Raw genomic sequence first — 24,599 nt, 5'->3', positions numbered from 1 at the left:
AACACATGTTCATGCAGGCACATGTGCACCACAGTGTGGGCGTCTGCTCCAGAAGGGGTGTGTTTCATTGTGTATATGTAAAAACAAAATTGACTCCTTTTGTGATGATCTGTTATTTGGCTAATAATCCCATTTCTGTCCCAGCTAAGAAACCAGGCGAGGTGAGGAGGTTTGGCTCTCAGCTGGCTCTTTCCTCTGAGCACGATGCCCTGTCGCTGACCAGTCACAGTGCACACAGGCTCAGGTAAAGCATCACTGTTATGTTTTTAATCCCAGAAGCAGCCCTCGTACAGCTACTCTCATCCTTAAATAATCCTCATCCGACATCATCTGCAAATTCAGTTCATTATGATGAGCGCGACCGCACACAGCTGCGGCGTGGGGTAAGCCCCATGCTTCCCTAGTGAGGTCATCTAACGTGACATCCACATTGAACAAGTTCTATCTCTCTAATCTCTGGCGTTACAGAGAACTGCCTGTTGCTGTTGTTATGCCTGCTGACAGAAAAACTCTGTTTTCTATCTGTCCCACTGCACTCAGCGCTTGTTGTCCCCTGTATGCTGAAAGATTACATATAACCTACTGTTTCACTTTGTTTGTACACATTGTGTCAGACTTCTCATCCTCGTGTCACTACTTTGAATTATTCATTTTATGGATAAACCAATAAAAAGACAATAAAGAAAGGAAAAAAAAAAAAACACACGTAAGCCTTGTTTCCGTTTAGACTTCCTTCTGACCCCACTCTTTCTCTTCTCCCTGTAGGCAGTATGAGGGGGCAGCTGATGAAGGTCTGGTTGGAGCAGAGTTGCTCCTCCAGAAGCAGGAGGAGGAGGTGCAGCGGCTCCAGGCTCACCTGGCCAACAGGCTGTCCAGGGCCAACCTCTACCCCCCAGACGACCCCCTGGCCCCACCTCGCACTTCCATGCTCGATCTCCGAGACCCACTCTACACCTCCTCTGTTCCACTTCGCAAATCCAAGGTGGTTTCACTCCCTTTTAACTCCCTTAAACCATTTTCAAAAGATAATTTTAACTTTGAGGATCAATTCAGTTATTTATCCTAATTTATCCCGATAGTGACAAGACCACATCAAAACACATACATGACCCAACCGACTCCAAAGTCTTTTAAAAAATGTGTTTCAATGCGCTTAGGTCCTCCCTACATCCAAGTCTTATTGTTTGTTTTAGAATAATTAATAATGAATGTACTATTTAATCTCCCATGAGCTCATTGGCGACTCCTTTTTTTTTTCTGCTTTGCTGACTGGAAGTTCTGTAAATACAAGATTGCTGACTTGGAATCATAATTATGTCAGCTTCTCCATGATGATTACAAATGAGTGGGATTGTGGGACATGTGGGGTTTTCTGGGTAAGAAGTGATTTATGACTCCAGCTATCACAAATTTAAAATGTGTTCACACATGTGGTAAACGTGGCAACCAATCTGCTGACGCTGGCAGTAAAACCTTAAACGTTGTATATTAATTATAATCCTATAAGTGAATTACTCTCTCACAGGCGAGACATGTTAGCTGCAGTGTGTTTATGCTTGATTGCAAAGTGACGTCATTTTGGACATGAAGGATTTACAGTCGGTAAGAAGAAAAACTTCAACTCATAGCAAAGGAATCTTGCTCTTCCACTTCTGTTGAGACTTGATTACACAACAAAAAAAACGAGGAAGTGTGTGCAACACTTAAAATATCTCGTGAGCGGTCGTCAGTAAAATCTCATGATCAGAGCAGCCAAGGATGTCCACATTTTCAGACACTTTTCTATACCACTTATTTAAAAACAATACAATCATGTATCATGTACCTCCGGCAGAAGAGAGAGCGCAGCGCTGGTCCATTCAAGTACACATGTTTGTAAATACTGATGTTTCTCAAATCCTTTTGGAGTCTCATAAAGATGCAAAAGTTACATTTATGTATCTAACAAACGTAAAGAGAGCAGAGGAGGTGGCAGCAAAGGAGACACTGTCCTAATTGGATAAAGTATTAAGCAATTTACCAATGTATTTAAGAAATTTAAACAGTAAGCAGTAAGAGAATTGAACATTTTTGTCAATTAAAACAAGATATCTCCTAATATTAGGTACCTAGGATTTCTATTTTTGTTGCCTTTGTATCAGGTATCAGTATTGTTTGATTTTTACTAAACTCAACTAATTTTAAAAATCTAATATCGTGTCAACCTTAAGGTGAAGTGCAAAGCTTGTATGTGTCAAACAGGAGTTCTTTAAAATGTGATTCCGACTTGTTCATGTATGAACACATAAAAGCAACACGATTAATCGCAATATAATCTTTATCTCGATATGAGCGTTCACAATTACAACATTGCAATAGTCTGAATTTATTACAATAAGGAAGGAAACATATTCTTTGTAAAACACTGCTTTCTCAATCCGCATTGGAACATTTAACCTGTTGAATGGATGCCTGAGTTTAACAGCCGTGCTTTCACACCGTTATGATGCAGTCAGATCAGCTACCAACGGATTAATGTAGTGGGGACAAAAACAAATGTAAGGGATTTATTTAGGATCCAGGAGAAACATGTAGCAAGCACAGGTATTGTGTTAAACATGAAGAACAGCAGATAGACATCAACAGGTGAATTCTAGCTGATAAGGAATCCAATATTTGTTTATTTATCCCACTTTATAATATCGCACATTTCATATTTTCTCATATCATGCAGGTCGAGTTCTAATTTAATTTTTGATTGCTTTTCATCACTCAACAATTAATCATTTTTTATCATCTCAGTTTTCATGGTAGTAAAAGATAGTTGAAAATAAGTCCCAAGTTGAAGTGATTCTTTAACATTCTTGGTAAAAAAAAATGTTTTTCTGTAATTCAAAATAACATTTTTATCTTTACACCCACGGCAGAACTTCCTCGGCCCTGAGTTTGTGAAGATGGCCGGTGAGCCTCCCGTCGCTCTTTCTGTCCCCTCTTCAATAATGGTGAGGATGTGCTTGATTCTGCTTCTGAACCAAATGATCCAGAAACTACGTTATGTCTCATTCATAGTATGTCTAAACTCTCTTTTTCTCTCTGTAATAAGAAACGTGGGAAGGTGGAGGAGGTGCAGCGGAAGGTTGGCGTGGTGCTGCTGAATGGCCAAAAGCTGGAGCTGAGTTGTGACATCAAAGCTGTGTGTAAAGACGTTCTCGATATGGTGGTCGCCCACATCGGGCTGGTGGAGCACCATCTCTTCAGCCTTGCATACCTCAGAGGTACTGTGTGTTTCTTCTGTGTGTGTCTGTGCTACATTTGAAGAAGTGATAGTGCTTATGAGTTTATCTTACCATAGCTGTTGAAGTTTCTCATTATTATTTCAGTCACCGATTCATGTTGACCTTAAATAACTTCTTTCTCAGATAAGAAAACTTTCCAGAAATCCAATGTTGACTTTTAAAACAGCATGTAATTTATTCTAGATTAAATCCCCCCCCCCCCCCCCCCCACCTTAAATGCAAGGTGTAAAACTTTGAGATTACATGTCAAGCATGTAAGATGAGGTTTGATTAGTTTTTAGTGCAGAGGTTAATTGTGTTTCCTTTTAAACTCATTTTCTACACCTACTGTCTCATTAAAGATGCAAAGCCTGTGTGTCTGCATGCAGACTGACATTACTCCTTAATTCCCTCTTATTCTGACTCCTCACCCTCCCTGATCTCCTCCCTATAACAACCCTACACACAGATAATGAGTTTTTCTTCGCCGATCCTGATGCCAAACTATCCAAGGTGGCCCCAGAGGGATGGAAGGAAGATCCTAAGAAGAAGAAATTGGATGTGCCTTTTAATCTTTTCTTACGCATCAAATTCTTCCTTGATGACGTCAACCTCATACAGTAAGTGTATGTGGGATGGTGAGAATCTTAATAACCCTTTTTCAAGACAATAGACAATGATGGTTTATCACATTTAAGAAAAACAAAAAAAATGTGTTCTTCTGTTTACAACAGACATGCTATGACCAAACATCAGTACTACCTACAGCTGAGGAAGGATATCTTGGAGGAGAGGGTGCGCTGTGACACAGAAAATGCCATGCTGCTGGCGTCACTGGCACTGCAGGCTGAATTCAATGACTACCAACCTGAGGTACCAATGTCTCTTTAAAGCTCCTGTGAGGAGTTTTAGTTGGATATGAAAAAGACTGAAATGATTACTGATGCCTCTATTTGACCTAAAAAAGTAAACAAGACCATCAGCCAACAGATAGATGATCTCTGTATTTGTTATTTTTGATTCCTGAAACACTGCATCAAATGCGATGAGGTAAAGTAAGCTGCCACAACAGCATTTTGTTTACATTTCTACAGGACAGCAAAGATTCCCAATGACTGATTTAACTGACTGTTAAAGGATAACAGGCTGAGATTGTTTTTGAAAACGCCACTTATAAATTCACAAGACAACATCAGCAGAAGAAAGACACTGCTTAGCAGCATGTATTCAGTCAGAAATATCTTATTAAACTTATAAGTCACCTGACTAGTCCAGATAAACATCTTGTTTCAAGGTAAAGCTGCCACGAGGCAAAAGGCCTGAATTATTTGTAATAAGTAAAAAATATAATGCGGCATGAGAACTTTACTTGTTAAAAGAAATGAAATGATACTAACTAAATATATTTGTCTAATTTTGAGTTTCTGAAGTGGAAAAGGTCATCACTTGGTCCACAGAGGTCTCTAAAATCGACACAAAGCAAACGTTCCTCCCAGGAGGCTTAATATAGTTTCCTTTCCTGAACGTGTCATCAGTCAGCTTAAAACTGTTTACTTCAAAGACTGGTTGTAACTGCATTGTCACAGTGTGACCTTCATTCTTTTGCCTGATTGATTCATTTAAATATCTTGTTTTGATCTTTCCTGAGTTCTTTACTGTTTACAAATATTTCTGAACGTAATGTAACTAAGAACAACATCTACAACAGTGAATGCTGGTTCTATCAGATCAAACTTTGAATCTTATGAGTCAAACGATGAACCTGAATAGTAATACATTCAATGTCTGTGCCTCAGCTCCATGGGAAGACTTATTTCAGGTTGGAGCACTACCTGCCAGCAACAGTCCTGGATAAGGTGAACCAGACGACCATCAAAGAGGAGCTGCCCAAACTTCACAGCAACTACTACGGAGCATCAGAGTCTGAGGCAGAGTTTGAGTTTCTCAAGGTCAGCGAGGACAGATTATAAAGGAGTCAGGATTTCAGATAGATAAAACAAAAACTTTTTTTTTACACTTTCTGTTTCATCTTGTTATCATTTACTGCAATGATTATGACTAATACGATCGAGGTATTGTTTAAATATAGTGGCAGATTTTTTATGAAAACCATGAAAGGAGATTTCTTTGGCAGTAGCTTTTATACATTTGAAATGATGTCTGCCAGCAAAGAAAAGGTTACAGTGGCAACTAAAAACACAAGAAGTTGTGCAGTGCCACTGCTTTAAATTCTGAGTCCATTAACTACTCATGAAACTGCAAATCTAATAATATTATCAGATTGTGTTTTATCAGTTAAAAATCAGTTCTCTCTTATTGGATTACTGATCCAATGAAAGAACTCTTCTCTGCATGAGTGCTCAAATCTAATCTTTATAAAACATTTGCATCCCTTCCTCTCTCTCCATGTTGTGTATTTTTGTAAATGTTAGACTCTCTGTATTTATTCCCTTAAAGGTGAGCCAGAGGCTGACAGAGTACGGTGTCCATTTCCACCGGGTGCTTCCTGAGAAAAGGTCCCAGACTGGCATCATGTTGGGTGTCTTCACCAAGGGGGTGCTCATCTTTGAGGTCCTTAATGGAAATCGAACCTCGGTGCTAAGGTTCCCCTGGAGGGAGACAAAAAAGATTTCCTTTGCAGTATGTTTTTTGTTATCAGAAATAAGTGTGACACACTATTAATCACCTAAACACAGCCTTTTTGTTCCTTGTTTTAATAATAAAAATGTGGCTCTTCATCCTGCAGAAAAAGAAGATTTGCCTTCAGAACACTTCAGATGAGATTAAACACCAGTTTCAGACAGACAGCAACAAGACGTGTCAGTATCTGCTACAGCTCTGCTCGGATCAACACAAGTTCCACCTGCAGATGAAGGCCCGCCAAAACAACCAGGAGCTGCAGGAGCTGGGTAAGGGTTCATATCATAAAGCCTAGATTCTAACAGAGGTTTATATTCAGACTCCAAGGAGTTACTTCTTTACCGAGGGGAAGGTTAACAAAACGGACAGATCACAGCAACCAGAAAAAACAAAAAAACATCTTATTATTATAATAATAATAATACATTTTATTTATAAGCGCTTTTAAAAACTCAGGAGCTTATGGTGTCTCACTCACTACCTGATCTTTGTCCTGCTCCTGATGAATGTGTCTGATCCCACTTATCCGCTCAAGATAAAAAACTGATGCTCATCTCACCCTCACCCTCACATAACATTTGATTTCTAGTTCATATTTTAAATTTGCAAAAACAAGAAGAAGCTTTTAACAAACTTGAACTCATAAACCATTATCTCAACCTTCATGCCCATTTTTTTTTTTACCTGTTTGTGTTCAAATTTAGTTTCCTCAGAAGTTATTTAATCACATCAATGCTACTCGTTTGAGTGATCTTGAACACTTAATTTGTCTTTTGCATGGTACCTTGCTCCAGATGGTTTGTTACACTCTGCTTAATAACAGAACAGCCTTTTGTCCGTCACGCCCCAAACTCCCACGAGATCGTTGACACAAAGTCACGACAAGGTTTAAACAATTTTCCATGTTTCTGTTTCTCAGAGAACAACCCTCTGAGCAGCTTGCAGTATCCTATTGACCCTCGGGGTGCAAACTCAGTGGGCAGGACAGTGAGCTCAGGCAGCCTGGGCCCCAGCTTATCTACTCGCTCCAACCCAGACCACCTGAAGAGGATCTCATACTCAGAAGTAGCCCTGAACAAGTCCCCATCAGGCCCGTTATTAGTCCAAGATGAGCTCCACTTTCCAGGTTTCAATCCAGCCACCTCAACGGTCCTTTCCAACCCCCGGATTATGAGCCGCTCTCACCACAACCTCGCACAGATGCCAGAGTCTCTGGAGCACCAAGCGCCGGCCGAGTCATACCATGGCCAGTTGCACGTCAGGATGAGTCAGGCACCACCCAACCAAATTGCCTCTCGCTTGCAGCAACAGCAGATAGCAAGCTCGGACACAGACTCGCTCTCACAACAACAGGACAAGTGAGTAAAAAGAAGTGACGTGCAAAAATCTGATTTGAGCGAGAGAGAGCGAGAGAGAGATGCCACCAAAAGTCATGTAGAACCTGGATGGAGCAAGTTTGTTTTGAGTTGCTGTGATTGGCTTGTAGTGCGCGAGCTAACCCTGATAGGTTGATAGGTTGTTTACAAAAAATGTTTTAAAAAGGGATAACACTAGAGACATAGATCACACTCATTTATTTAAAGGAACACTTCAATGCAATGTTATGTAAATGAAATGATGTTGCCACCTGTAGCTTTAACATACAGATACTGTATATATGAAGGAGAATACTTTGGAATAAAGCCGTAGTGGGTGTTTTAAAGGCAGACGTTTATTGCTTTTGTGTTTAATCACTAAACCATCCATAAAACTCTGCAGAAACTCTTATGTTTGATGGCTTTTTTTTTAACTCCCTAATTAACCCTTTAAAGTCTTATTTTAAGCACAGTTCAGGAAATTGCATCTTGTGTTTATTAGTTAGAGTGTTCAGTCTCCTAGCTCACTTCAGGACAGACTTAGGTTACTAAGGCAGAGCTATAGCCCCAGTAACAAGTCCTCGCTAACACCACTGAGACACAGAGCTGTACCTCCGCCCTCTAATTAAGCCTCTGGGGGTCTGGGTGTGTGGGTGCACATGCGCCCTAGTGTCTGTGGTTCTGTTTTTGTGCGATTGTGCCAACCAGTGTGTGTTCCTCATAGAAAGAAACCCTTTCTTGTGCCAGTTGCTCCCTCTCGTGTCGGCTTTACTAAAGATGTGAGATTTTAAGATTTTCTGCATTAAAAAAACACTGAAGTAGTAGTTAGAATCAATTAATGTAATCCAACATAAGAAAGTTGTCTCATCAGCAGGGTTGTCATGATACCAGAATTTTAAACTGCGATATGATGATAGTTGAAAACAAACAGTATTGATACATGTGAAAATACCACAGCGACAAAAGTAGAACTATTCGGCACCACAAGTTTAGAAATGTCTCGTTTTTAATGACCAAAATTGCAAGTAAACTTCTGCACACTGTCTACATTGTACGAACACATTGGCAACTTTTCAGTACCATAGCAAGGCATTGTTCAATTTAGACAGTGTCTTCACCGTGGTCACCTCCTCTGCTCTTTGTCTGTTTGACATAATTGTAGGTCGTGCAACTTTATGATATGACAAAACGACTTGAGGAACATCTGTATTTGATGACCTTTGACCTTTAATGGACCACTGCTGCTCTCTCTCTTTTGCTCATGGCAACTTTGGGTTAAAAATGTGGCTGAAGATCTGTATTTTTTTTTCCCAAAGCTTTGGTATATTTAGTTACTATGGTTATTAAAATAACAGGGATTGTATTGTTTTAAAACGTTTGGTATCAAAGCTTTTTACATTTTTGACAGCCTTACGCACCAGGCTAAATTTCCATGTCCTCTCTCTCCCTTACAGATCATTTGGAGTACTCTCCCACAGCAGCCCAGCCTGGAGTCACGGTAGAAAAAAAGAATCCGACTCGTCCTCCATAGAGGACACTGGACAAGCATATGTAGTAGGTAAGGCTGATGACGATGGGAGGGAGGATGCAGCTCTATCATGAAGCATAGCATGAGTGTTGTGGTGTTCCCATCTGAAATGTTCATCTGGCTTCTGTAAATGTGTCATTTTGACACTAGTAAATAAAAATACTGCTATTATATCCCAACAGTAGTTTAGATTTCAAAATGTATCACATCGATCATCATAAGCTACGGGCAGGATTCATGGATTGCAGCAGAATGGCTCCAAAAATTGTGCATCATTTTCTGTATCTGCTCCGTCTCAAGGTCTTACTGACAAAGCATATACCTCTAATGATCATCAAACACGCCCAAAGAGTTTACCTTCTTCTTGTTTTGTGTCTTAATGTGCATCTTTTTAAGGGTTTATTTAGATGCCAGACTAAAAAACAAAAAAACTTGCATCCTTTTGCGTAACAGCTCCAGACCGTCTCCTCTGATGTGAATGAAGTGTGGAGCTGATTTAACCCCAGGTTTTATTAATAATATCAATGTCAAAGTAGTATTAAATCTCTTAGAAGTACTGCAGTGCAGTTACCACAGTTTTTGCTCCACTCTGTCTTTGGCTTTTAGCGCTGGTATTAGACACATAAGAGAAGACTCAGACACTTGTTTTGCAATGAGACTGAATTGCACAGAAAGGAGACGTTTTCTCCTCAAACAAAAGTGTAATGTAACATTTAAAAACGTGCATTTAACCACCTGCATGTGTTTTGGAATCAGTCCTTAAGAGTGCAGCATAATCTCTCTCTCTCTTTCTCTTTCTCTCTTTCTCTCTTTCTCTCTCTCTCTCTCCCTCTAAAACAGGTCGGGAAATATATTTGGTTGTCCGCTTATATACCTGGGCGTTGAAACACTGCTCATCTGCTTCACATGTGCAGAGTGCCCACACATTCTGTTCTCGTTTACTTAAAGGAAGAAAGCTTTTTGACTCAAAACTATTTTCTACCGAAAGCCTTTATGAAGGATAGAGATTAAAGGATACAACCTCCAACAGATGCTATTCTACGTCCTATCTTATATAAATAAATATTAATGCAGCATGTTGAGCTTAACTTCTGATTTATTTTGTTCATGTAAAATGCTTGTATTGGAATAAGATGGTCTGATTATGCAGGGGGCTATAGGTAGGGGTCAGTGTCTGAAAATGTTCATATTAATGCTGTTAATTGCTTTGCTGTTAATAGTTTGTGTTATTATTTATAGTTGTGTCCTGATGACCTGTTGTGTTATGTTCATAGGCGTCAGTATGCACAGTTCCTCTGGTACTCCCTCAACCCCCGCCTCTGTCAACGGTATGTACTGAGAATCTGTCTTTGATTTTCACATCTATGTAGACACAGGCTTTCCACACTTTGTATACAGTATAATGTCAACATGCATGTGAGTATATGTAATATATCTTTATCCACCCCTAATTTTTAATCGTATGCTGACTGAGGCACAGCCAAGTGTGGATCTAAAACCCCCCAAAAAGAACAAAAGACTGTTCTAAATCAGACTTATATAATACAGAAATGAGTCTCTGTCCTCTTTGCTTATCTGTGAAACTGGCCCTCGTCCCACTCTTTAATAGCTTCATGCTTTGCCCTGAACTCATGACCTTTCCTTTCATCCTAGCTTAACCCTTCTTTTTCTGAAGTTGGGGCCCTTTTTGGAACAAAAGCCTGCCTGGGCTGATTAATAGTAAAACATGTAGATATATGCTCTATGGCATGCATCCACACTGCATTCCAGTAAATGTAAGAACTTGTGTTTCCTTGTGTTGCACAGACTCACTCAAGAAAAAGCTCAGTGCCTTACCGTCTCCAGAGAGAGAAATCACAACTGTACACCTGAAGAAAGATGTGAAATATGGCCTGGGTAAGCGTGTTTATGATTTTTGCCAAAATAGCAACTCCATTTCACACTTGTCTTTGCTGCCATTTCTCATCTGTCAGAGCTGACAAGAAATATAAATGGCTTTTGTGTTGCCCTGTTGTTTTGTATTTGAATGTGTCCACCACTTATATGTATGTGTTAACAATTGGTTGTGCTTGTGTGTGTTCTCCAGGGTTTCAGGTTGTGGGAGGGGAGAACTCTGGTCGTATGGACCTCGGCACAATTATTAGCTCCATCACTCCTGGGGGTCCTGCTGATGTCAATGGCTGCCTCAAACCTGGTAGGACAGCCAGTGTTTTGTTGTACTATTTGTCTTCTATGCTCAGATAACGTGAGGTTTTCAGAGTGTTGTGATCATAGACTGTACTGTAACACATGGACATAGTTTCAGTGATGTCACCCATTTGTTTCTGAAGAGGCGTTTGAGCCAAACGATGGCGGTGATCACGTGGGAAATATATTCTCACTCTAACTTTTATTCAGTCTTGAAACAGACAAGAGGTGGAGTTAAGGCGGGTCATAACCCTCAGTCAGTCAACTTAACCACACCCCCAAGTATGCAAATGTATAATGCTGTTTGGCTTAATACAATCAAAATGAATGAATTAAAACAAAAAGTACCCCCATACTGTGTGTACTAATTAAGAAATGAGCCTTTCAGACCAAATGTGTTTTTGTACCAGGCTGTAAACATGTTTGTTTCTGCTATACAAATGGCAATTTTAAGGGGCTTCTTGGGCTTTTGGTGCCAGCATCAAGTGGACACACAAGGAACTGCACTTTTTTGCACTTCTGCATTGGCTTCACTTTTTCAAAACAGGAGTTTTGCCACTTGCTTAGCAGTTCAATCTCTCGCCACAGAAATCTGTCTTCCACGTGTTAATCATTTGCTAATGTTTTTGCAGGTGACCGGCTGATCTCAGTGAATGATGTGAACCTCCATGGCCTGTCTCATGCCACTACAGTCGATATCCTCCAGAATGCTGCTGATGATGTTAACCTGGTGGTGTCCCAGCCCAAAGAGAGGCTGTACAAAGGTAAAATCAGACACAGGAATGTAGATTTTGTAAAATGGTTTGACATGCACCTGATAAAAAAGCACGGCCGATACGATGTTAAAATCAACTATTCAGCAGATGACAGATTCCCTTTTCTTTCATAATTTCTTTGTAATTCCACTTGTCTATTTTTCAAATGACCAATGTGATTTGATGCATTAACATTGTTGCTCTTTAAATGCCACTTGAACAACGTCTTACAAACTGCGTCACGCTGATCTTTCCTTGTGATGGAGTAAAACTCCCTCACTGCCCACATAGTTTTCACATTTGACCACAATAAAAAAAATCAAACAGGTGACTAGAAAAAGCTAACTTTAAATTGATGCGACACATCAGCTACTGACATCAGAGCATTCCTCATTATTTGCGGAAGCGGCCAACACCTGTCAACAGTCTGTTCAACCCATACATCTTTGCATCTTTAAAATAGACATGATTGTTGTCACTTGTCTATGATTTCAAGCCTAATAATTTATCTACTGTTTTATTTCGGCAGAATCTCCTTCAGACTATCTTCCCTACCAATCCAACTCTGCATTAAAGGCACTTAACCCAGGACAGAGACGAGACCTAGATTTTGATAGCTCCTCAGAGGAGAAGGTGGTAGCAGGAAGCCCTATCACTCCTCTCCCAAACGCTGGCACTCTGTCATCCACCTCATCCCCAGTCCACCAGCTCATCGTCCTCAACTCACAGGACACCAGGACAGGAAGTGTTGCTAAAGTCAGCAAACCTCCTGCTATTAATGTTCAGCATTGCCTCGAGAGAGCTAAAGCTGTTCCCGCTACTGCGCCCATTGCCCAGCATCAAAGACCAGAACCTGATGTGGGTTTGGATCCTACACCTCCAGCTCTGCCACCCAAAACTAGAAAACCTAAAGTGTCTGAAGCTCCCAAAGTCACCGAGCATTCAGACTGGGGGGATTCCGACATGGATGAGGAAACTTATTCAAGTAGTCAGGAGACGCTCAAGGTCAAAAAGGTTCGGCCTCTGTGTTTATGGATTTTTTTGTGATTTTGAATTAGGTTGTTTTTTTACATCCTTCTACATTGTAGTTATCTACTCAGGACATTTAGGAATAAAACCTCACAACGTTTTTTTTTTTTTTAAATCTTCATGCCAATAAAAACCGACTTTAGTCAAAGGAACAAATAAGGAATACTTCTTCCACAAGCAAGCATTATACATTACATGTCAGATGCTTGGCTAGACTAACTACCTATTGTACAGTATATAACTCTTGCCCATCATGGCATTTACAATGTCATTGCAGGGCAGTTTATCTGTAAACTGCATGTTATATCTGCTCTATTTCTTCTCAGCATAACCAAGTTCAGCCTCCTCACCCTCCCTCGATCCCGTTTCTCTTTTCTGCATGTCCCAGCTTGTGATAATTCCACTTAATACCCTGTTCTCTGTTTGCAGGAAAACATCATGGAAAATGTAAATGGTAATGCCCCAGGGGTCAATAGTCTCCATCCAGGAGAACTATTTGACGTTGAGCTGTCCAAAAAAGACAGCAGCCTGGGCATAAGTGTCACGGTACTGTTCGGCAAGGTTTTCACCCTCTCTTTGTTTTGACCCTTTCCCCACCTCATCTCGTCACTGTTGTTCGTTAGTATTCATGTCGCTTGGATTGGGTTGCTTTCGTCACGCTGCATGCTGTCAAATCTGGAGGCTCTTGTTGGACTATTGTCTGCTTTCAACTTTTTGCATGCGATCTATTTTACATCTTTGTTTTTGTTTTTTTTAAATGAATGAAGTCACACAGTATGAGTTGTACCGTTTACAGTAAGGAGCTTAAACACGACTGGTTTGCCAACTTTCCAGAGGTTTCCTACATGTTTGCTGCTGACTCTAGAGTGACTCACTGGAGTGCCACTAATATCATTTCTCTCTTTTATTAACACCCAATAATAACTGACTTAACAGACCAGGGTTGCTGTCAGTATTAGTGTTGGAAAAATAATCAGTGATTGAGTGTTTTCTTGTCTTGGCAAACAAACAGAAATAACCACAAAATCCACCTAAACAATAAACTCATCATCACGATCACCATCACCTAATGGACATGGAATAGTAGTTCACTAGTCTCTGATTATTTAGATTTAACCTCTCAGTCATTTTGTATGTAACCTCACAGAGTAGTATTACATTTTCAATTGATTCATGGTTGTGATATGATGAATGCTTTGTCTAACTTGTTTGAGGAATAATTAGAAAATTCAACCAAGGCTTAATTGGAATATGAAGGACATTTAACAGGGGTAACATCAAATTGGATGTCATTACAAAGTTATTTTAAAGTTCCTGTGAGGAGTTTCTAGCCGGTTTTGAAGCGGACAAATATTAAATATTGATTACTTTTATTATGAGCTACAAAAGCAAACGATCATCAGCATAGGGATTGATTATTTATATACTGTACATTTGAAAGCCTGAAATGTGCTTTCTTTGGACAGTAGGCAGGTCAAATAATCAACAGCATGCTGCAAAAACTACCTTTAAAAATGTATTCCAAAGCTAAGGGGCATTTTTGCCTTTACTTGATCGGACAGCTAAAGAGAGACAGGAAGTACTGGGAGGAGAGAGTGGGGGCATGCAGCTAGGGGCCGAGGTCGGATTCGAACCCATGCTTGCTGCAATGAGGTCTATAGCCTCTGTACATGGGGAGAGTGACACAACCGCTAGGCCATCAGCAACCCCACATCAACACATCTTTATGAGTGATACGTTTGACAGTCAAGAGAATGCGTGGTGACATTTATTGTTAAATGCACCTCTACAGCACCGGATCAGCAGACAGATGAGGGACTGCTTTGTCCTCATTCGACGCCAAAGTAGGCAGAATCTGAGAGTTCCTCACAGGAGCTATGAGAATAGACTGTATTTTGGGGGGACATAAAGACAAAACTACAAAATCTGTTATGTTTCTTTTGTGCTTAACTGGATTTCAGCAGGCATGATGAGGCACATTATCAAAACATGTCAGATATCAAACTACGCTAAAGTGCTAGCTGTTGGGAATGTCCTTGCAAAATGGCCTTCATATACTTCTATCATTAACTTAGGTTGATATTTTCTTTTTAAGTCAATATACACTATGAACCAAAATTAAATTTCTTAATCTTCAGTCAAGACAATTCATTTATTGTTTACCAATCACACTTAAAATGGGAAAAAAAAGACCCACCCTACCATTGACCCCCATTAGCAAAACATTATTTACTCTTTGTCATTGGCTTGTGAGACTTAAAGGGTTTTTTTTTTCTTAGGGGGGAGTCAACACAACTGTTCGACATGGAGGCATCTACGTCAAAGCCATCATCCCAAAAGGAGCGGCTGAGCTGGATGGAAGGATACAGAAAGGTAAGACAATAAACAGAGATTTCTAATTCCATTTAGAATAAGTGCTCAACTTCATCTGTTTCGATCTTTTTTCTTAATGTCCTATCTAATCTGTCCTATGCTCAGGCGATCGTGTGGTGGCTGTGAATGGAAAAAGTCTGGATGGAGCCACTCATCAGCAAGCAGTAGAAGCTCTCCGAGACACTGGGCAGGTGAGGGATGACATTTACAATGAGCACCCTGCTGCAAAGCTGTTCGATTGCCACCTTTTACATCCACTAAATCTATTTCCATCCCTCAGATGGTGCACTTGTTGCTGGAGAAGGGTCATCCGCCTACAGACAGCATCCACGCTCCCCTCACACCTCAGCGCACCCCACCGGATTCTGACCGCAAACGAAACCAGACCCAGAATATTGAGCCTCCGTTTGAGGTTAAAGAGAAACCAGAGTACAGCTTTATTACAGAAGGTAAGGTGTTACAACATTGTACACAAATAATGCTTCTAAATCTTTATTAAAGAGGTTTTAAAGTCACCAAAACGTAAAGCTCCTGTGAAGAACTTTTGGTTTATGTTGATTTTGGCGCCCCCTGTGGACAAAGCTGTCCCTCTAATTGTGCAGATTTTGTCCTGCACAACATAGAGGTTTTTAAAGTTTTTAAACAAAATAAATCTCATCCTGCTCTCTCTTAACAGCCAAACCTTTAACCCAATTCAGTTTCAAGCATGACAAGTACTTAATAGAAATATTCAATCTTGTCTTTTATTGTCAATTTTCCCTTTAGTAGCTCATGTGAAGGCATCAGGATGTGGTGACACTTGAATGTGTTGATTTGTCTTGTCAGTAGCATTTTGCACCAGTTTTATTTTGTTAAATTCATGTGAGTCCACAAGCCTGGTAATGAAAGTAAGCAAGAAAACAACTCAGGTCATTTAGGTGATCACTGAGACACTGTTCTCTATAATGACATAACACACTGTATGTAATCTCATTGGAAAGGAAATGAGGATGTGTGTACAACCCATTAGCTGCAAGCTGTTACCTATTAAGAGCTCGGTAGCTGGTTTGGATGGAGCTTTCCTGCTGTACTCAGAGTTACTCTAATCTATTTTACAAGCAATATCCACGTTTAACCCTGGATTACATTATTAATAAAAATGTGCCTGGTGTTGATGTGGTATGTTATGGCAGTCTATTTCTGTGGTGTCTTCAGAGTTTGTCTTTTAGTGTCAATTTTCGTCTTTGTGTTTCCTTGTTATGTAATGACTCAAAGCCGGATTACCTACCGAAGAATGTTATTCCTCTTGATTTGTCAGATTTCTAACACCAAACATGTTCGGTGCCAAAGACCTAAATCTTTGCCCCAGACAAAGTATCAAACCATTTCAGCTCACATTCACTCACCGCACGTTCCAGCTCACCGCTACCTGCGTTTCCTCATATTTGCAGACAACGTGTTTGACGTGCGGCTGCTGAAGAACACGTCCGGGCTCGGCTTCAGTTTCAGCCGGGAGGAGAACATTACAGAGGAACCGCACGGCTCCAGCATGGTGCGTGTTAAAAAGCTGTTTCCTGGTCAGCCAGCTGCAGAGAGCGGACGCATCAACGTTGGCGACGTCATCCTGCGGGTCAATCAAACCCCCTTAAAAGGACTCTCACAACATGTAAGTGGGCTATTTATCCCTCAACCAACATGACAATCAAGTTTATGTTTGTTTGCATCATTTATTTATTACATTGATTACCATTTATTTAGGAGGTGATATCGGCCTTGAGAGGAACAGGACAGGAGGTGACTTTGCTCCTCTGTAGACCTGAACACGGTGTTCTTCCTGAAATGGACACCTCAGCCTTGGTGAGTCCCTTTTTTGTGTTTAGGTCACTTCTGTGTGGACATTTAAGTTCCAGTAATTAAAGAAAATGTAAATTGACCTTTTTTTTTTCCCCAGACACCCATGCCATCTCCCCGAAAGGAGCCGTTGCCTCAGGTGGAGTCCAGCCTGAGCTCTAACAGGGCGACCTCTCCTACAGATACAAAGCTTGTGACGAATCAGAGCACCGTGGAGGAGGCCCTGGAGAGGCTGCAGCTCAAAACCCCCGGCCGACATAACAGCTACAGCGACAGCACAGAGGGGGACGAGGAGGTGGAAGAAGCCTTCAGCCCAAGCAACGTGGAACAGAGGAAGCAAATGTGGGAGCGGAGCGTCTACCACACCCCCAGCAGCAACCTGGGATTAGGACGCTACGACAGCACGGGACAGCTGGACGACAGCGCCCACTCAGCATTTTATTCCCCGAACCTGTCGATGACAATATCTGACCTCAGCAAGAGGTACCTGATGGATGAAATAATAATAATAATCTTAGTCTTAAAGCTGTTTTTGCACATGTTCTCATGGAATTTCTAGAAAATGTCAGTACAGTCTGACTCTTAAATGCATCCTGAGATGCATATTCACATATGTCCCTCAAATATATGACATATGTAGGAACATTTTTAGGAGTTTTGTGTATGTGTGAAGACACCATTAATGTCAGATATCTCATATCATTTTGTCTTTGTTTGGACAGGGGCCCTTCATCCCCTTCGATGGCTGATCTAGAATCGTCTCCCCAGCCTATGGTGTCCTCCCCCACTGCCCCAAGCCCTGATCCCCTGCCCCCTCCACTGCCTCTACCCCTAAACCTAACACTGTCTGGCAGTGGACAGGACATGGAGGAATTTGTTCCGGTAAGGATTAAATAAGGAAATCCCTTCAAATAAAGAGTAATCTAAAAATGTCCCCAGAAGGACTCAAAACGAGGTTTGTGAATTTTAAGCTGAAGTTGATTTCCATAACTGAGATGTGTCTCTGTTGTTAGGACGTAGAACTACATGTCTCGTTGGTGAAGTCAGAAAAAGGCAGCCTGGGCTTCACCCTCACTAAAGGAAATGATCATGGGTGCTACATCCACGACATCGTCCAAGATCCAGCCAAAGGAGATGGAAGGCTCCGGCCCGGCGACCGAATGATAATGGTACAAGTTTATCCCTGATTCCTAATTCTGATCACAGCCTGTTTCAGCCTATGTTAACAATAATAATAACTCTATATAAATAGCTCCCTTAAAGTCAAGGGTTTAAAAAGTGCTTGCATAAGAACAAAACATGAGAATTCAAACAACACAAAATTATCCAAGCAACTGAAGAAGCAAAATGACAAAAAAGAACCAAACCAACAAAATTAACCCAAATCAGAGGAACCCAACCGCCAGGGATTATGACTCAGTCCAGTGTGAATTGTTTTGGATTAAACAAACTGGTGTAAGAGGTGCTGTTTGGCAGGTTATTTTTCTACTTTGAACAGAGCCTGACCTGCTTTTTCCACGTTTCCTGTATTTATGCTCAATCAAGATAATGGCCTGCTTACTCTACTTTTATATTTAGCACACAGTTTACACCAGTATGATGCATGAGCCTTTTTTCTTCTCATCTCCAGGTAAATAACACAGATGTGAGCAATATGGGCCACACTGAGGTGGTCAATCTTGTGCGTGCAGCCCCTCGTGTGGTTGACTTGGTGGTGGGGAGGGTCCTGGAGACCCCTAAGCCCCCCATAGAAGCCCACCTGCTGCCCGACATTTGCTTTAAAGGCAGCGATGAACCACTGGGTAAGACACAGCCCTACTTGACGAGATGAAAACCCAAAGGCATGTCTGCGATTGACTAAAAGTACTGTTCTTTGTTGTTTCACCAGGCTTGGTGCTGGATGGAGGCAGTGACAGCGTTTACGGCGTCTTGTATGTGAAAGACATGGTGCCAGGTTCATTGGCCTCTGAGGAGGGGAGCCTGAGACCACTTGATCTGATCCACTACATTAACGGTGCTCCCACCCAGGACCTGACTCTCAGCGAGAGCACCAGACTGTTGGAGCTCTCCCTCCATGACCTCACTCTCAAGGCCACCAGGTAGTTTTAAAAAGACTTTCAGCAAGCATTAGAACGCTGAATCCTTTTTATTATTTGATCAAGACGTCATTGAAATGGTTATTTTTAGCTCCAGACACTGTATGTGGAATAATTTAAACATCTTTATTCTTCATTTTTCTTTTCATTCTTCTGCTCAAAGGGATGGGAAGCCTGTGTCTCCTGAGCAGAAAAGTGTCTCTTTTCTTAACAACAACATCAGTCCCAATGTTTCCTCCAGTATTAATGGTATGTTTCAGGACTTAAAGAAGTCCCCTGTGCACATTTTGATAGGCTCAGTTATTTTACATCTAATTACAATATTTCCATTTCTCCTGAAGGGTTTCTTATAGGAGAAGATCCAAGAGATACAGAGGGTATCGCGGCCCTTTGTCCTTTGGAGGTACTTTTTCTTTTCATGACTTTATTCTGCACTTGATCGTCTTTGCCTTCATAATAGCTTTGTCCTTATCAAACATAAAAGGGGATTACAAGTTTTGTTTTGTCTGCTGAATATTCAGGAGGACATCATTACGCTGGATCTGGAGAAGCCGCACGCAGGAGGTCTGGGTTTCTCTGTGATTGGAGGAGAGCGGGGGATATTTGTGAAGTCAATCACACCGGGAGGGATAGCAGAGTCTTCAGGCAAACTGCAAGTGGGAGACAGGCTACTGAAGGTGAACGATGTTTGAAATGCTCAAAATGTTAGATTATATAAACTAATTTTTAATGTATATCGTTCAATGTCTGTTATTTCCACCAAATGGATTTCACTGCATACCAATGTCTCCACCTTTAACACATAAAATAACAAATATTGCCAAACATGATATCTTTTACAAATGAACAGTGTGAGAACAACACTCCCAGTAAGTCATTAAAAGCAACATTTTAAGGAAAAAAAGAAAGAAAGAAAAGCGAAATTGAATTGAATGGTGGAAAAGAAACAGAGACATGATAATAACAGTACAATAAGGGCCAGATTTACTAAGGTCCCAATTAAAGAGTACTAAATTGCGTGTTCACTCCAAAAGTTTGAAAGACGCAATCCTCACTGCGCGCCGTTAGTAGATCAGCACTTTTTTTTGCTGGTGATATCAAGTTTGCACACGTTTTAAGACATGCAAACCTTCAGTAAATCTGGCCCTAACAGTACTAATACTGCGATACATTTTGTTGTATAGCAGTCCTCATCTTTGGTGTCTCAGCCGATTTCTTGTGACGGCTTTTTGCTGGAGATGAACATAATCCTCAACATATATACAGAAGAACCTTTTAGTCCTATGTTTATTTATTTTTAAATAAAAACACTGGATTCATACTTGCTCTATATATGTCTGTAGTTTAAACCAGTACAGACTGATGAAGGAGCTGTTTGTGTTTTTTATCTTGCAGGTGAATGAAGATCTGATGACAGGTGTGTCCCACACCAAAGCCGTTACCACCATCCGTAAAGCTAAAGACCTGGTTCACATTGTGGTGTCCAGACCGCCTGACCAGAACCCAAACACTTACCTGGACTACCTGCCGATCAACTCTGACAAGTGTAACGGAAACACAGGTACAAGCAGGGAACCAAAACATGATGAAACACCTACTATTGCTTTTTACCATTAGTGAAGATTCAATTCAATTCTTTATGTAATAGTCTTTTAATCATTTAACCTCATATCCTTTTATTTCAGATCTGAGTGAGGACAGTGGAGTGAAGACTAAGCTGTTAGCTCCAAAGAGTGAGCTGAAGTCTGGCAGCTTCCCTCAAATACCACCTATAGGTAACAATACAGCCCACAGAAAATCTCAGAACAACTTGAAACGTCTTGATGTCGTTCCTTATCAAATAATGAATGTGTAAGCTAACATACATACTCCTCTGTGTTTTACAGACTATGAAGATGATCTACTAGAAGAGAAGAGGGACAGCGCAGAGCTTTCAGAGGACACAGACTGTGATGGCTCTTCTTTACCTGAAGACTCCCCTGAGGTAAACATCGACTCCACCTGGCATTTTGAAACACTGATATATATTCTGCCTTCATGTTAATTTAAATGTTCTTTTTTTTTTTTTTTTAAATAGAGTTCCAGGAAAGTGGAATGGCCAGAGGAGAGTGTTGACGATCCAAGGAGCGAAAAGTAAGATTTGCTTATTGGATCTCTAAATTATGACTCAAGTATATAATGTCTACCTTCCTCACATCTCACTGTTACATTTTTTTTTAATCTTCAGCTATCTGCAAATGAGTGCTGGGCAGCCTGATGAAGATGAAATCACATGGGGGAGCGATGAACTGCCTATTGAAACCATGAACTCTAAATCAAGAGATGGTAAGAGCGGCCGTCTTTGAGTCATTTGAAGCCAAAGTTAAAGCATTCTTCTTTTATCCCTCTCTCATCAACTTCTTCTTTGACCAATTAAATTCATTTAAACGACCCTCACTCAAGTCATTAGTTCCACCATCAGGAGTCATGAAATAGTAACGTGTTGAGTTTAATTGAATACAAAGTCTGTGAAGAGGGCCATATCTTTCTTAATTTAAAATACCAATATCTAATTTCAATAACGCTATCTCACAAGTCAGGACGTATAGTGTCCGTCCCTTATGTCTACCCCACCCCCTCCTCCCTACATCTCCTGTCTCTCTTCAGCTGTCCTGTCAATAAAAGTAAATATGCCCAAAACACAATCTATTAAAAAATATTGTTCTTTCCTGATCTTCTCCTTCAGACGGACCAATCATCACAGAGGACGAGTTGACCTCTTTGCCCCTCGTCAAAGTGGTCCCTGATGGTCAGTTCACAGGACCCAAGCTGAACACCGTGGTCCGCATGATGAGGGGGCTCCTGGAGCAAAAAGTCCCACTGCAGGAGTTTGAGGTTAGAACCTGCTTTGTGTTTCTGTGCTATTGAATGAATGTCTATCATTTATTTCTATATGAACACGTGGTGGTCTTCTCTATGGCAGAATCTGCAGAACCTGCAGCCTCTGGACGACTGTTTGATTGGTCAGACGAAGGAGAACAAGAAGAAGAATCGCTACAAGAATATCGTCCCCTGTAAGAGAAGTCCCACATGTGTTGTTCCATACTTTTAGGCTTTTCAGAAATGTCATTCAATCTAAAACTGGACCTCATTTGAAATGTGACTCTTGTGTGCATATCTGTTCCTAGTCGACACAACTCGAGTCGTGCTGGGCAAAGACGGGGGCTACATCAACGCTAACTTCATCAAGATGCCTGTGAAGGATGAAAGCTACATGTACATCGCCTGTCAGGGTCCCTTGCCCACCACTCTGGGGGACTTTTGGCAAATGATCTGGGAGCAGAAGTCGAATGTGATCGCCATGATGACGCAGGAGGTAGAGGGGGGGAAAGTGAAGTGTCAGCGGTATTGGCCGGACACACCGAGGACGGCGGAGATGGTGGACGACCGGCTGCAGATCACGCTGATCAAAGACCAATATCTCGACAACTTTGTCATTCGGCTTATCGAGGTCAAAGATGTCCAGGTGAGTTGATGGAGTCGCTTCGGCCGTCATTTGAATTATAAACACCATTACTGGACACTTTGAATACGAGTTTCTCCCTCCACAGACCAATGAAATCCAGTGTGTGACTCATCTTAACTACACGGGATGGCCGGACCACGGGACACCTTCACAACCGGAGCAGCTGCTCACATTTATTTCTTACATGAGGCACGTGCATCGATCGGGGCCCATCATCACACACTGCAGTGCGGGCATCGGTCGGTCAGGGACCCTCATCTGTATAGACGTGGTTCTGGGTCTCATCAGTAAAGATGCTGATGTAAGTAGCCGACTCTCATTTCCTTGATTATCATATTCATCGTTTACGGGAGATTATTCTTTTTATTCTGTATGATCTCAATCTAATGAATGTTTTTTTTTTTTGTAGTTTGATATTTCAGATGTCGTACGGAATATGAGACTTCAGAGACAGGGAATGGTCCAAACAGAGGTGGGTGTTAAAGACTTAAAAAGAGCTATGAAATAATACTAGCAAACATGGATTATTTTGATTCTCCACCTTTACACTTTCTAACTCATTTTCACCCCTTTCTTTACAGGACCAATATATTTTCTGCTATCAAGTGGTCCTCTACGTCCTCAGATGCCTTCAAGCCGAAGAAAACGTCTCAGGATAGCAGAAAGCACATGTCGTTGTCATATAGACGCCGGGTGACTGTTTCACAAGTGCAAAACAATAATGGAGGAGTTGACGGGGGGCAGACATCGCCAAATCACACTACCATGTTTTTAAAATGCCTTAAAATATTCAACTCCTCGAAAGTAAATCCTTTTAAAGAAGTCTATATTTTTACGTTTGCTTTTTGAGTTCTCTCTCTCTTTGGCTGCTACTCCCTTTCAATGCATTTATGAGAACCAAGATTGTATTTCTTATCCTCACCCACAAGAGAATACAAATGTGTTTCACCCCCTCCCCCCCCCCACAGATTCTTGGATATTTTAAAATAATGATGAAAATGATCAATGACTTCATATTTTATGTGGAACAAATTTGTGTATTTTGAATCCTATTTTGATGCTGGAACATGCCTTGACAGAATACTATGTCAGTATTTGCTTTGTAAATCTATTATACAGTAATTCCTTACTGCCTGAGGTAAATGATGAAATTAAAAGTGTACATATTCATCTCCTGAAGATTAAACTGGATACATTTTAATGTGATGTATTGGAAAGATTACTTTTTCTTAGAGAGTCTGTGATTGTCCTGGTCTTGTTTAAGAATATTTCTCTTGAAGTACATCTGAAAATCATCTTATCGTACTCTTTGAATAATGCTGCTTAAAAGGTAAAAACCACCTTCAAAACGTGAACATGAAATGGGACAACCCTTCAAGGACTTGATACTTCATCAGTAGTCGTCAACTGTATCTATACAAACAGATGCGATGACTACACAGTACTAATAATAATAGCTTTAATTTATAAAGGGCTTTTCAAGGGATCTAATGACGCTGTAAATCAGAACACACAAACGAAGACGACGTGGATTGGCATTCTTGGAGGAATCTTAAACACTCGGCTTGGAGTGTGCAACTGAAGAATCTCTGTAACACTGCCACCTACCCCTCCAATCCAACAAGAGTCAGGACACCCTACCTCTAGATGTGAACATGCTAAACGGAAAGGGCTAAGTTATAGGGTCAAGGAGTATATAGGGACTAAGAGTGGGAGAAGCACAATTTGTTCACCTGCCTAAAGGTGGACGATAATAATAAATACCCATTAGTGTTGTATACCTCAACAGTGATGCTTACAATGTTACATCAGCTAAATCTGTTGGAGACGTGTATTTTTGGAGCAATAGTTGTAGATGATAAACTTTATTTTGATGTTTATTTGGCAAGCTTGTCATCAAAATTGACCAGAAAATAGCATCAACAATACCCAGGTACCATCACTGCAAAGATTGTTAACTGGAGCCTTTTTACCTGATAATTGCATTGGAATACTTAGGTAGTTACTGTTAAAACATAAATTAATGCAATCAACCAAAACAATTTCA

The 24,599-nt window shown here is 40.8% G+C and overlaps 1 protein-coding gene across 3 annotated transcripts in view; it reads left to right on the top strand.

Moving 5' to 3' along the window:
• Window positions 1-23,758, top strand: part of ptpn13 (protein tyrosine phosphatase non-receptor type 13) — a 49,204-nt gene extending 25,446 nt beyond the window's left edge. The window contains exons 9-49 of one of the 3 annotated variants that reach the window (XM_061060981.1): window positions 145-244; window positions 766-982; window positions 2,907-2,981; window positions 3,083-3,254; window positions 3,724-3,874; window positions 3,989-4,127; window positions 5,051-5,203; window positions 5,712-5,894; window positions 6,001-6,163; window positions 6,814-7,252; window positions 8,704-8,807; window positions 10,052-10,105; window positions 10,584-10,673; window positions 10,864-10,971; window positions 11,597-11,728; window positions 12,249-12,733; window positions 13,178-13,294; window positions 15,028-15,121; window positions 15,227-15,312; window positions 15,402-15,570; window positions 16,552-16,766; window positions 16,859-16,957; window positions 17,052-17,434; window positions 17,674-17,833; window positions 17,965-18,120; window positions 18,582-18,753; window positions 18,840-19,050; window positions 19,211-19,296; window positions 19,389-19,450; window positions 19,569-19,724; window positions 20,443-20,608; window positions 20,733-20,822; window positions 20,934-21,031; window positions 21,125-21,180; window positions 21,275-21,372; window positions 21,773-21,921; window positions 22,010-22,100; window positions 22,215-22,552; window positions 22,638-22,853; window positions 22,962-23,024; window positions 23,134-23,758. In XM_061060981.1, coding sequence (XP_060916964.1) covers window positions 145-244; window positions 766-982; window positions 2,907-2,981; window positions 3,083-3,254; window positions 3,724-3,874; window positions 3,989-4,127; window positions 5,051-5,203; window positions 5,712-5,894; window positions 6,001-6,163; window positions 6,814-7,252; window positions 8,704-8,807; window positions 10,052-10,105; window positions 10,584-10,673; window positions 10,864-10,971; window positions 11,597-11,728; window positions 12,249-12,733; window positions 13,178-13,294; window positions 15,028-15,121; window positions 15,227-15,312; window positions 15,402-15,570; window positions 16,552-16,766; window positions 16,859-16,957; window positions 17,052-17,434; window positions 17,674-17,833; window positions 17,965-18,120; window positions 18,582-18,753; window positions 18,840-19,050; window positions 19,211-19,296; window positions 19,389-19,450; window positions 19,569-19,724; window positions 20,443-20,608; window positions 20,733-20,822; window positions 20,934-21,031; window positions 21,125-21,180; window positions 21,275-21,372; window positions 21,773-21,921; window positions 22,010-22,100; window positions 22,215-22,552; window positions 22,638-22,853; window positions 22,962-23,024; window positions 23,134-23,211 — 6,374 coding nt within the window. In that variant the 3' untranslated portion in view covers window positions 23,212-23,758. Of the gene's footprint in view, window positions 1-144; window positions 245-765; window positions 983-2,906; window positions 2,982-3,082; window positions 3,255-3,723; window positions 3,875-3,988; window positions 4,128-5,050; window positions 5,204-5,711; window positions 5,895-6,000; window positions 6,164-6,813; window positions 7,253-8,703; window positions 8,808-10,051; window positions 10,106-10,583; window positions 10,674-10,863; window positions 10,972-11,596; window positions 11,729-12,248; window positions 12,734-13,177; window positions 13,310-15,027; window positions 15,122-15,226; window positions 15,313-15,401; window positions 15,571-16,551; window positions 16,767-16,858; window positions 16,958-17,051; window positions 17,435-17,673; window positions 17,834-17,964; window positions 18,121-18,581; window positions 18,754-18,839; window positions 19,051-19,210; window positions 19,297-19,388; window positions 19,451-19,568; window positions 19,725-20,442; window positions 20,609-20,732; window positions 20,823-20,933; window positions 21,032-21,124; window positions 21,181-21,274; window positions 21,373-21,772; window positions 21,922-22,009; window positions 22,101-22,214; window positions 22,553-22,637; window positions 22,854-22,961; window positions 23,025-23,133 lie in introns of all 3 variants that reach the window. The other 2 variants (XM_061060980.1, XM_061060982.1) reach the window with 2 other exon arrangements.
• Window positions 23,759-24,599: the final 841 nt, after the last annotated feature.

Source organism: Labrus mixtus, chromosome 17, assembly GCF_963584025.1.
Source record: "Labrus mixtus chromosome 17, fLabMix1.1, whole genome shotgun sequence".
Classification (NCBI taxonomy): Eukaryota; Metazoa; Chordata; class Actinopteri; order Labriformes; family Labridae; genus Labrus; species Labrus mixtus.
This window is presented reverse-complemented; position numbering and strand designations above follow the sequence as displayed.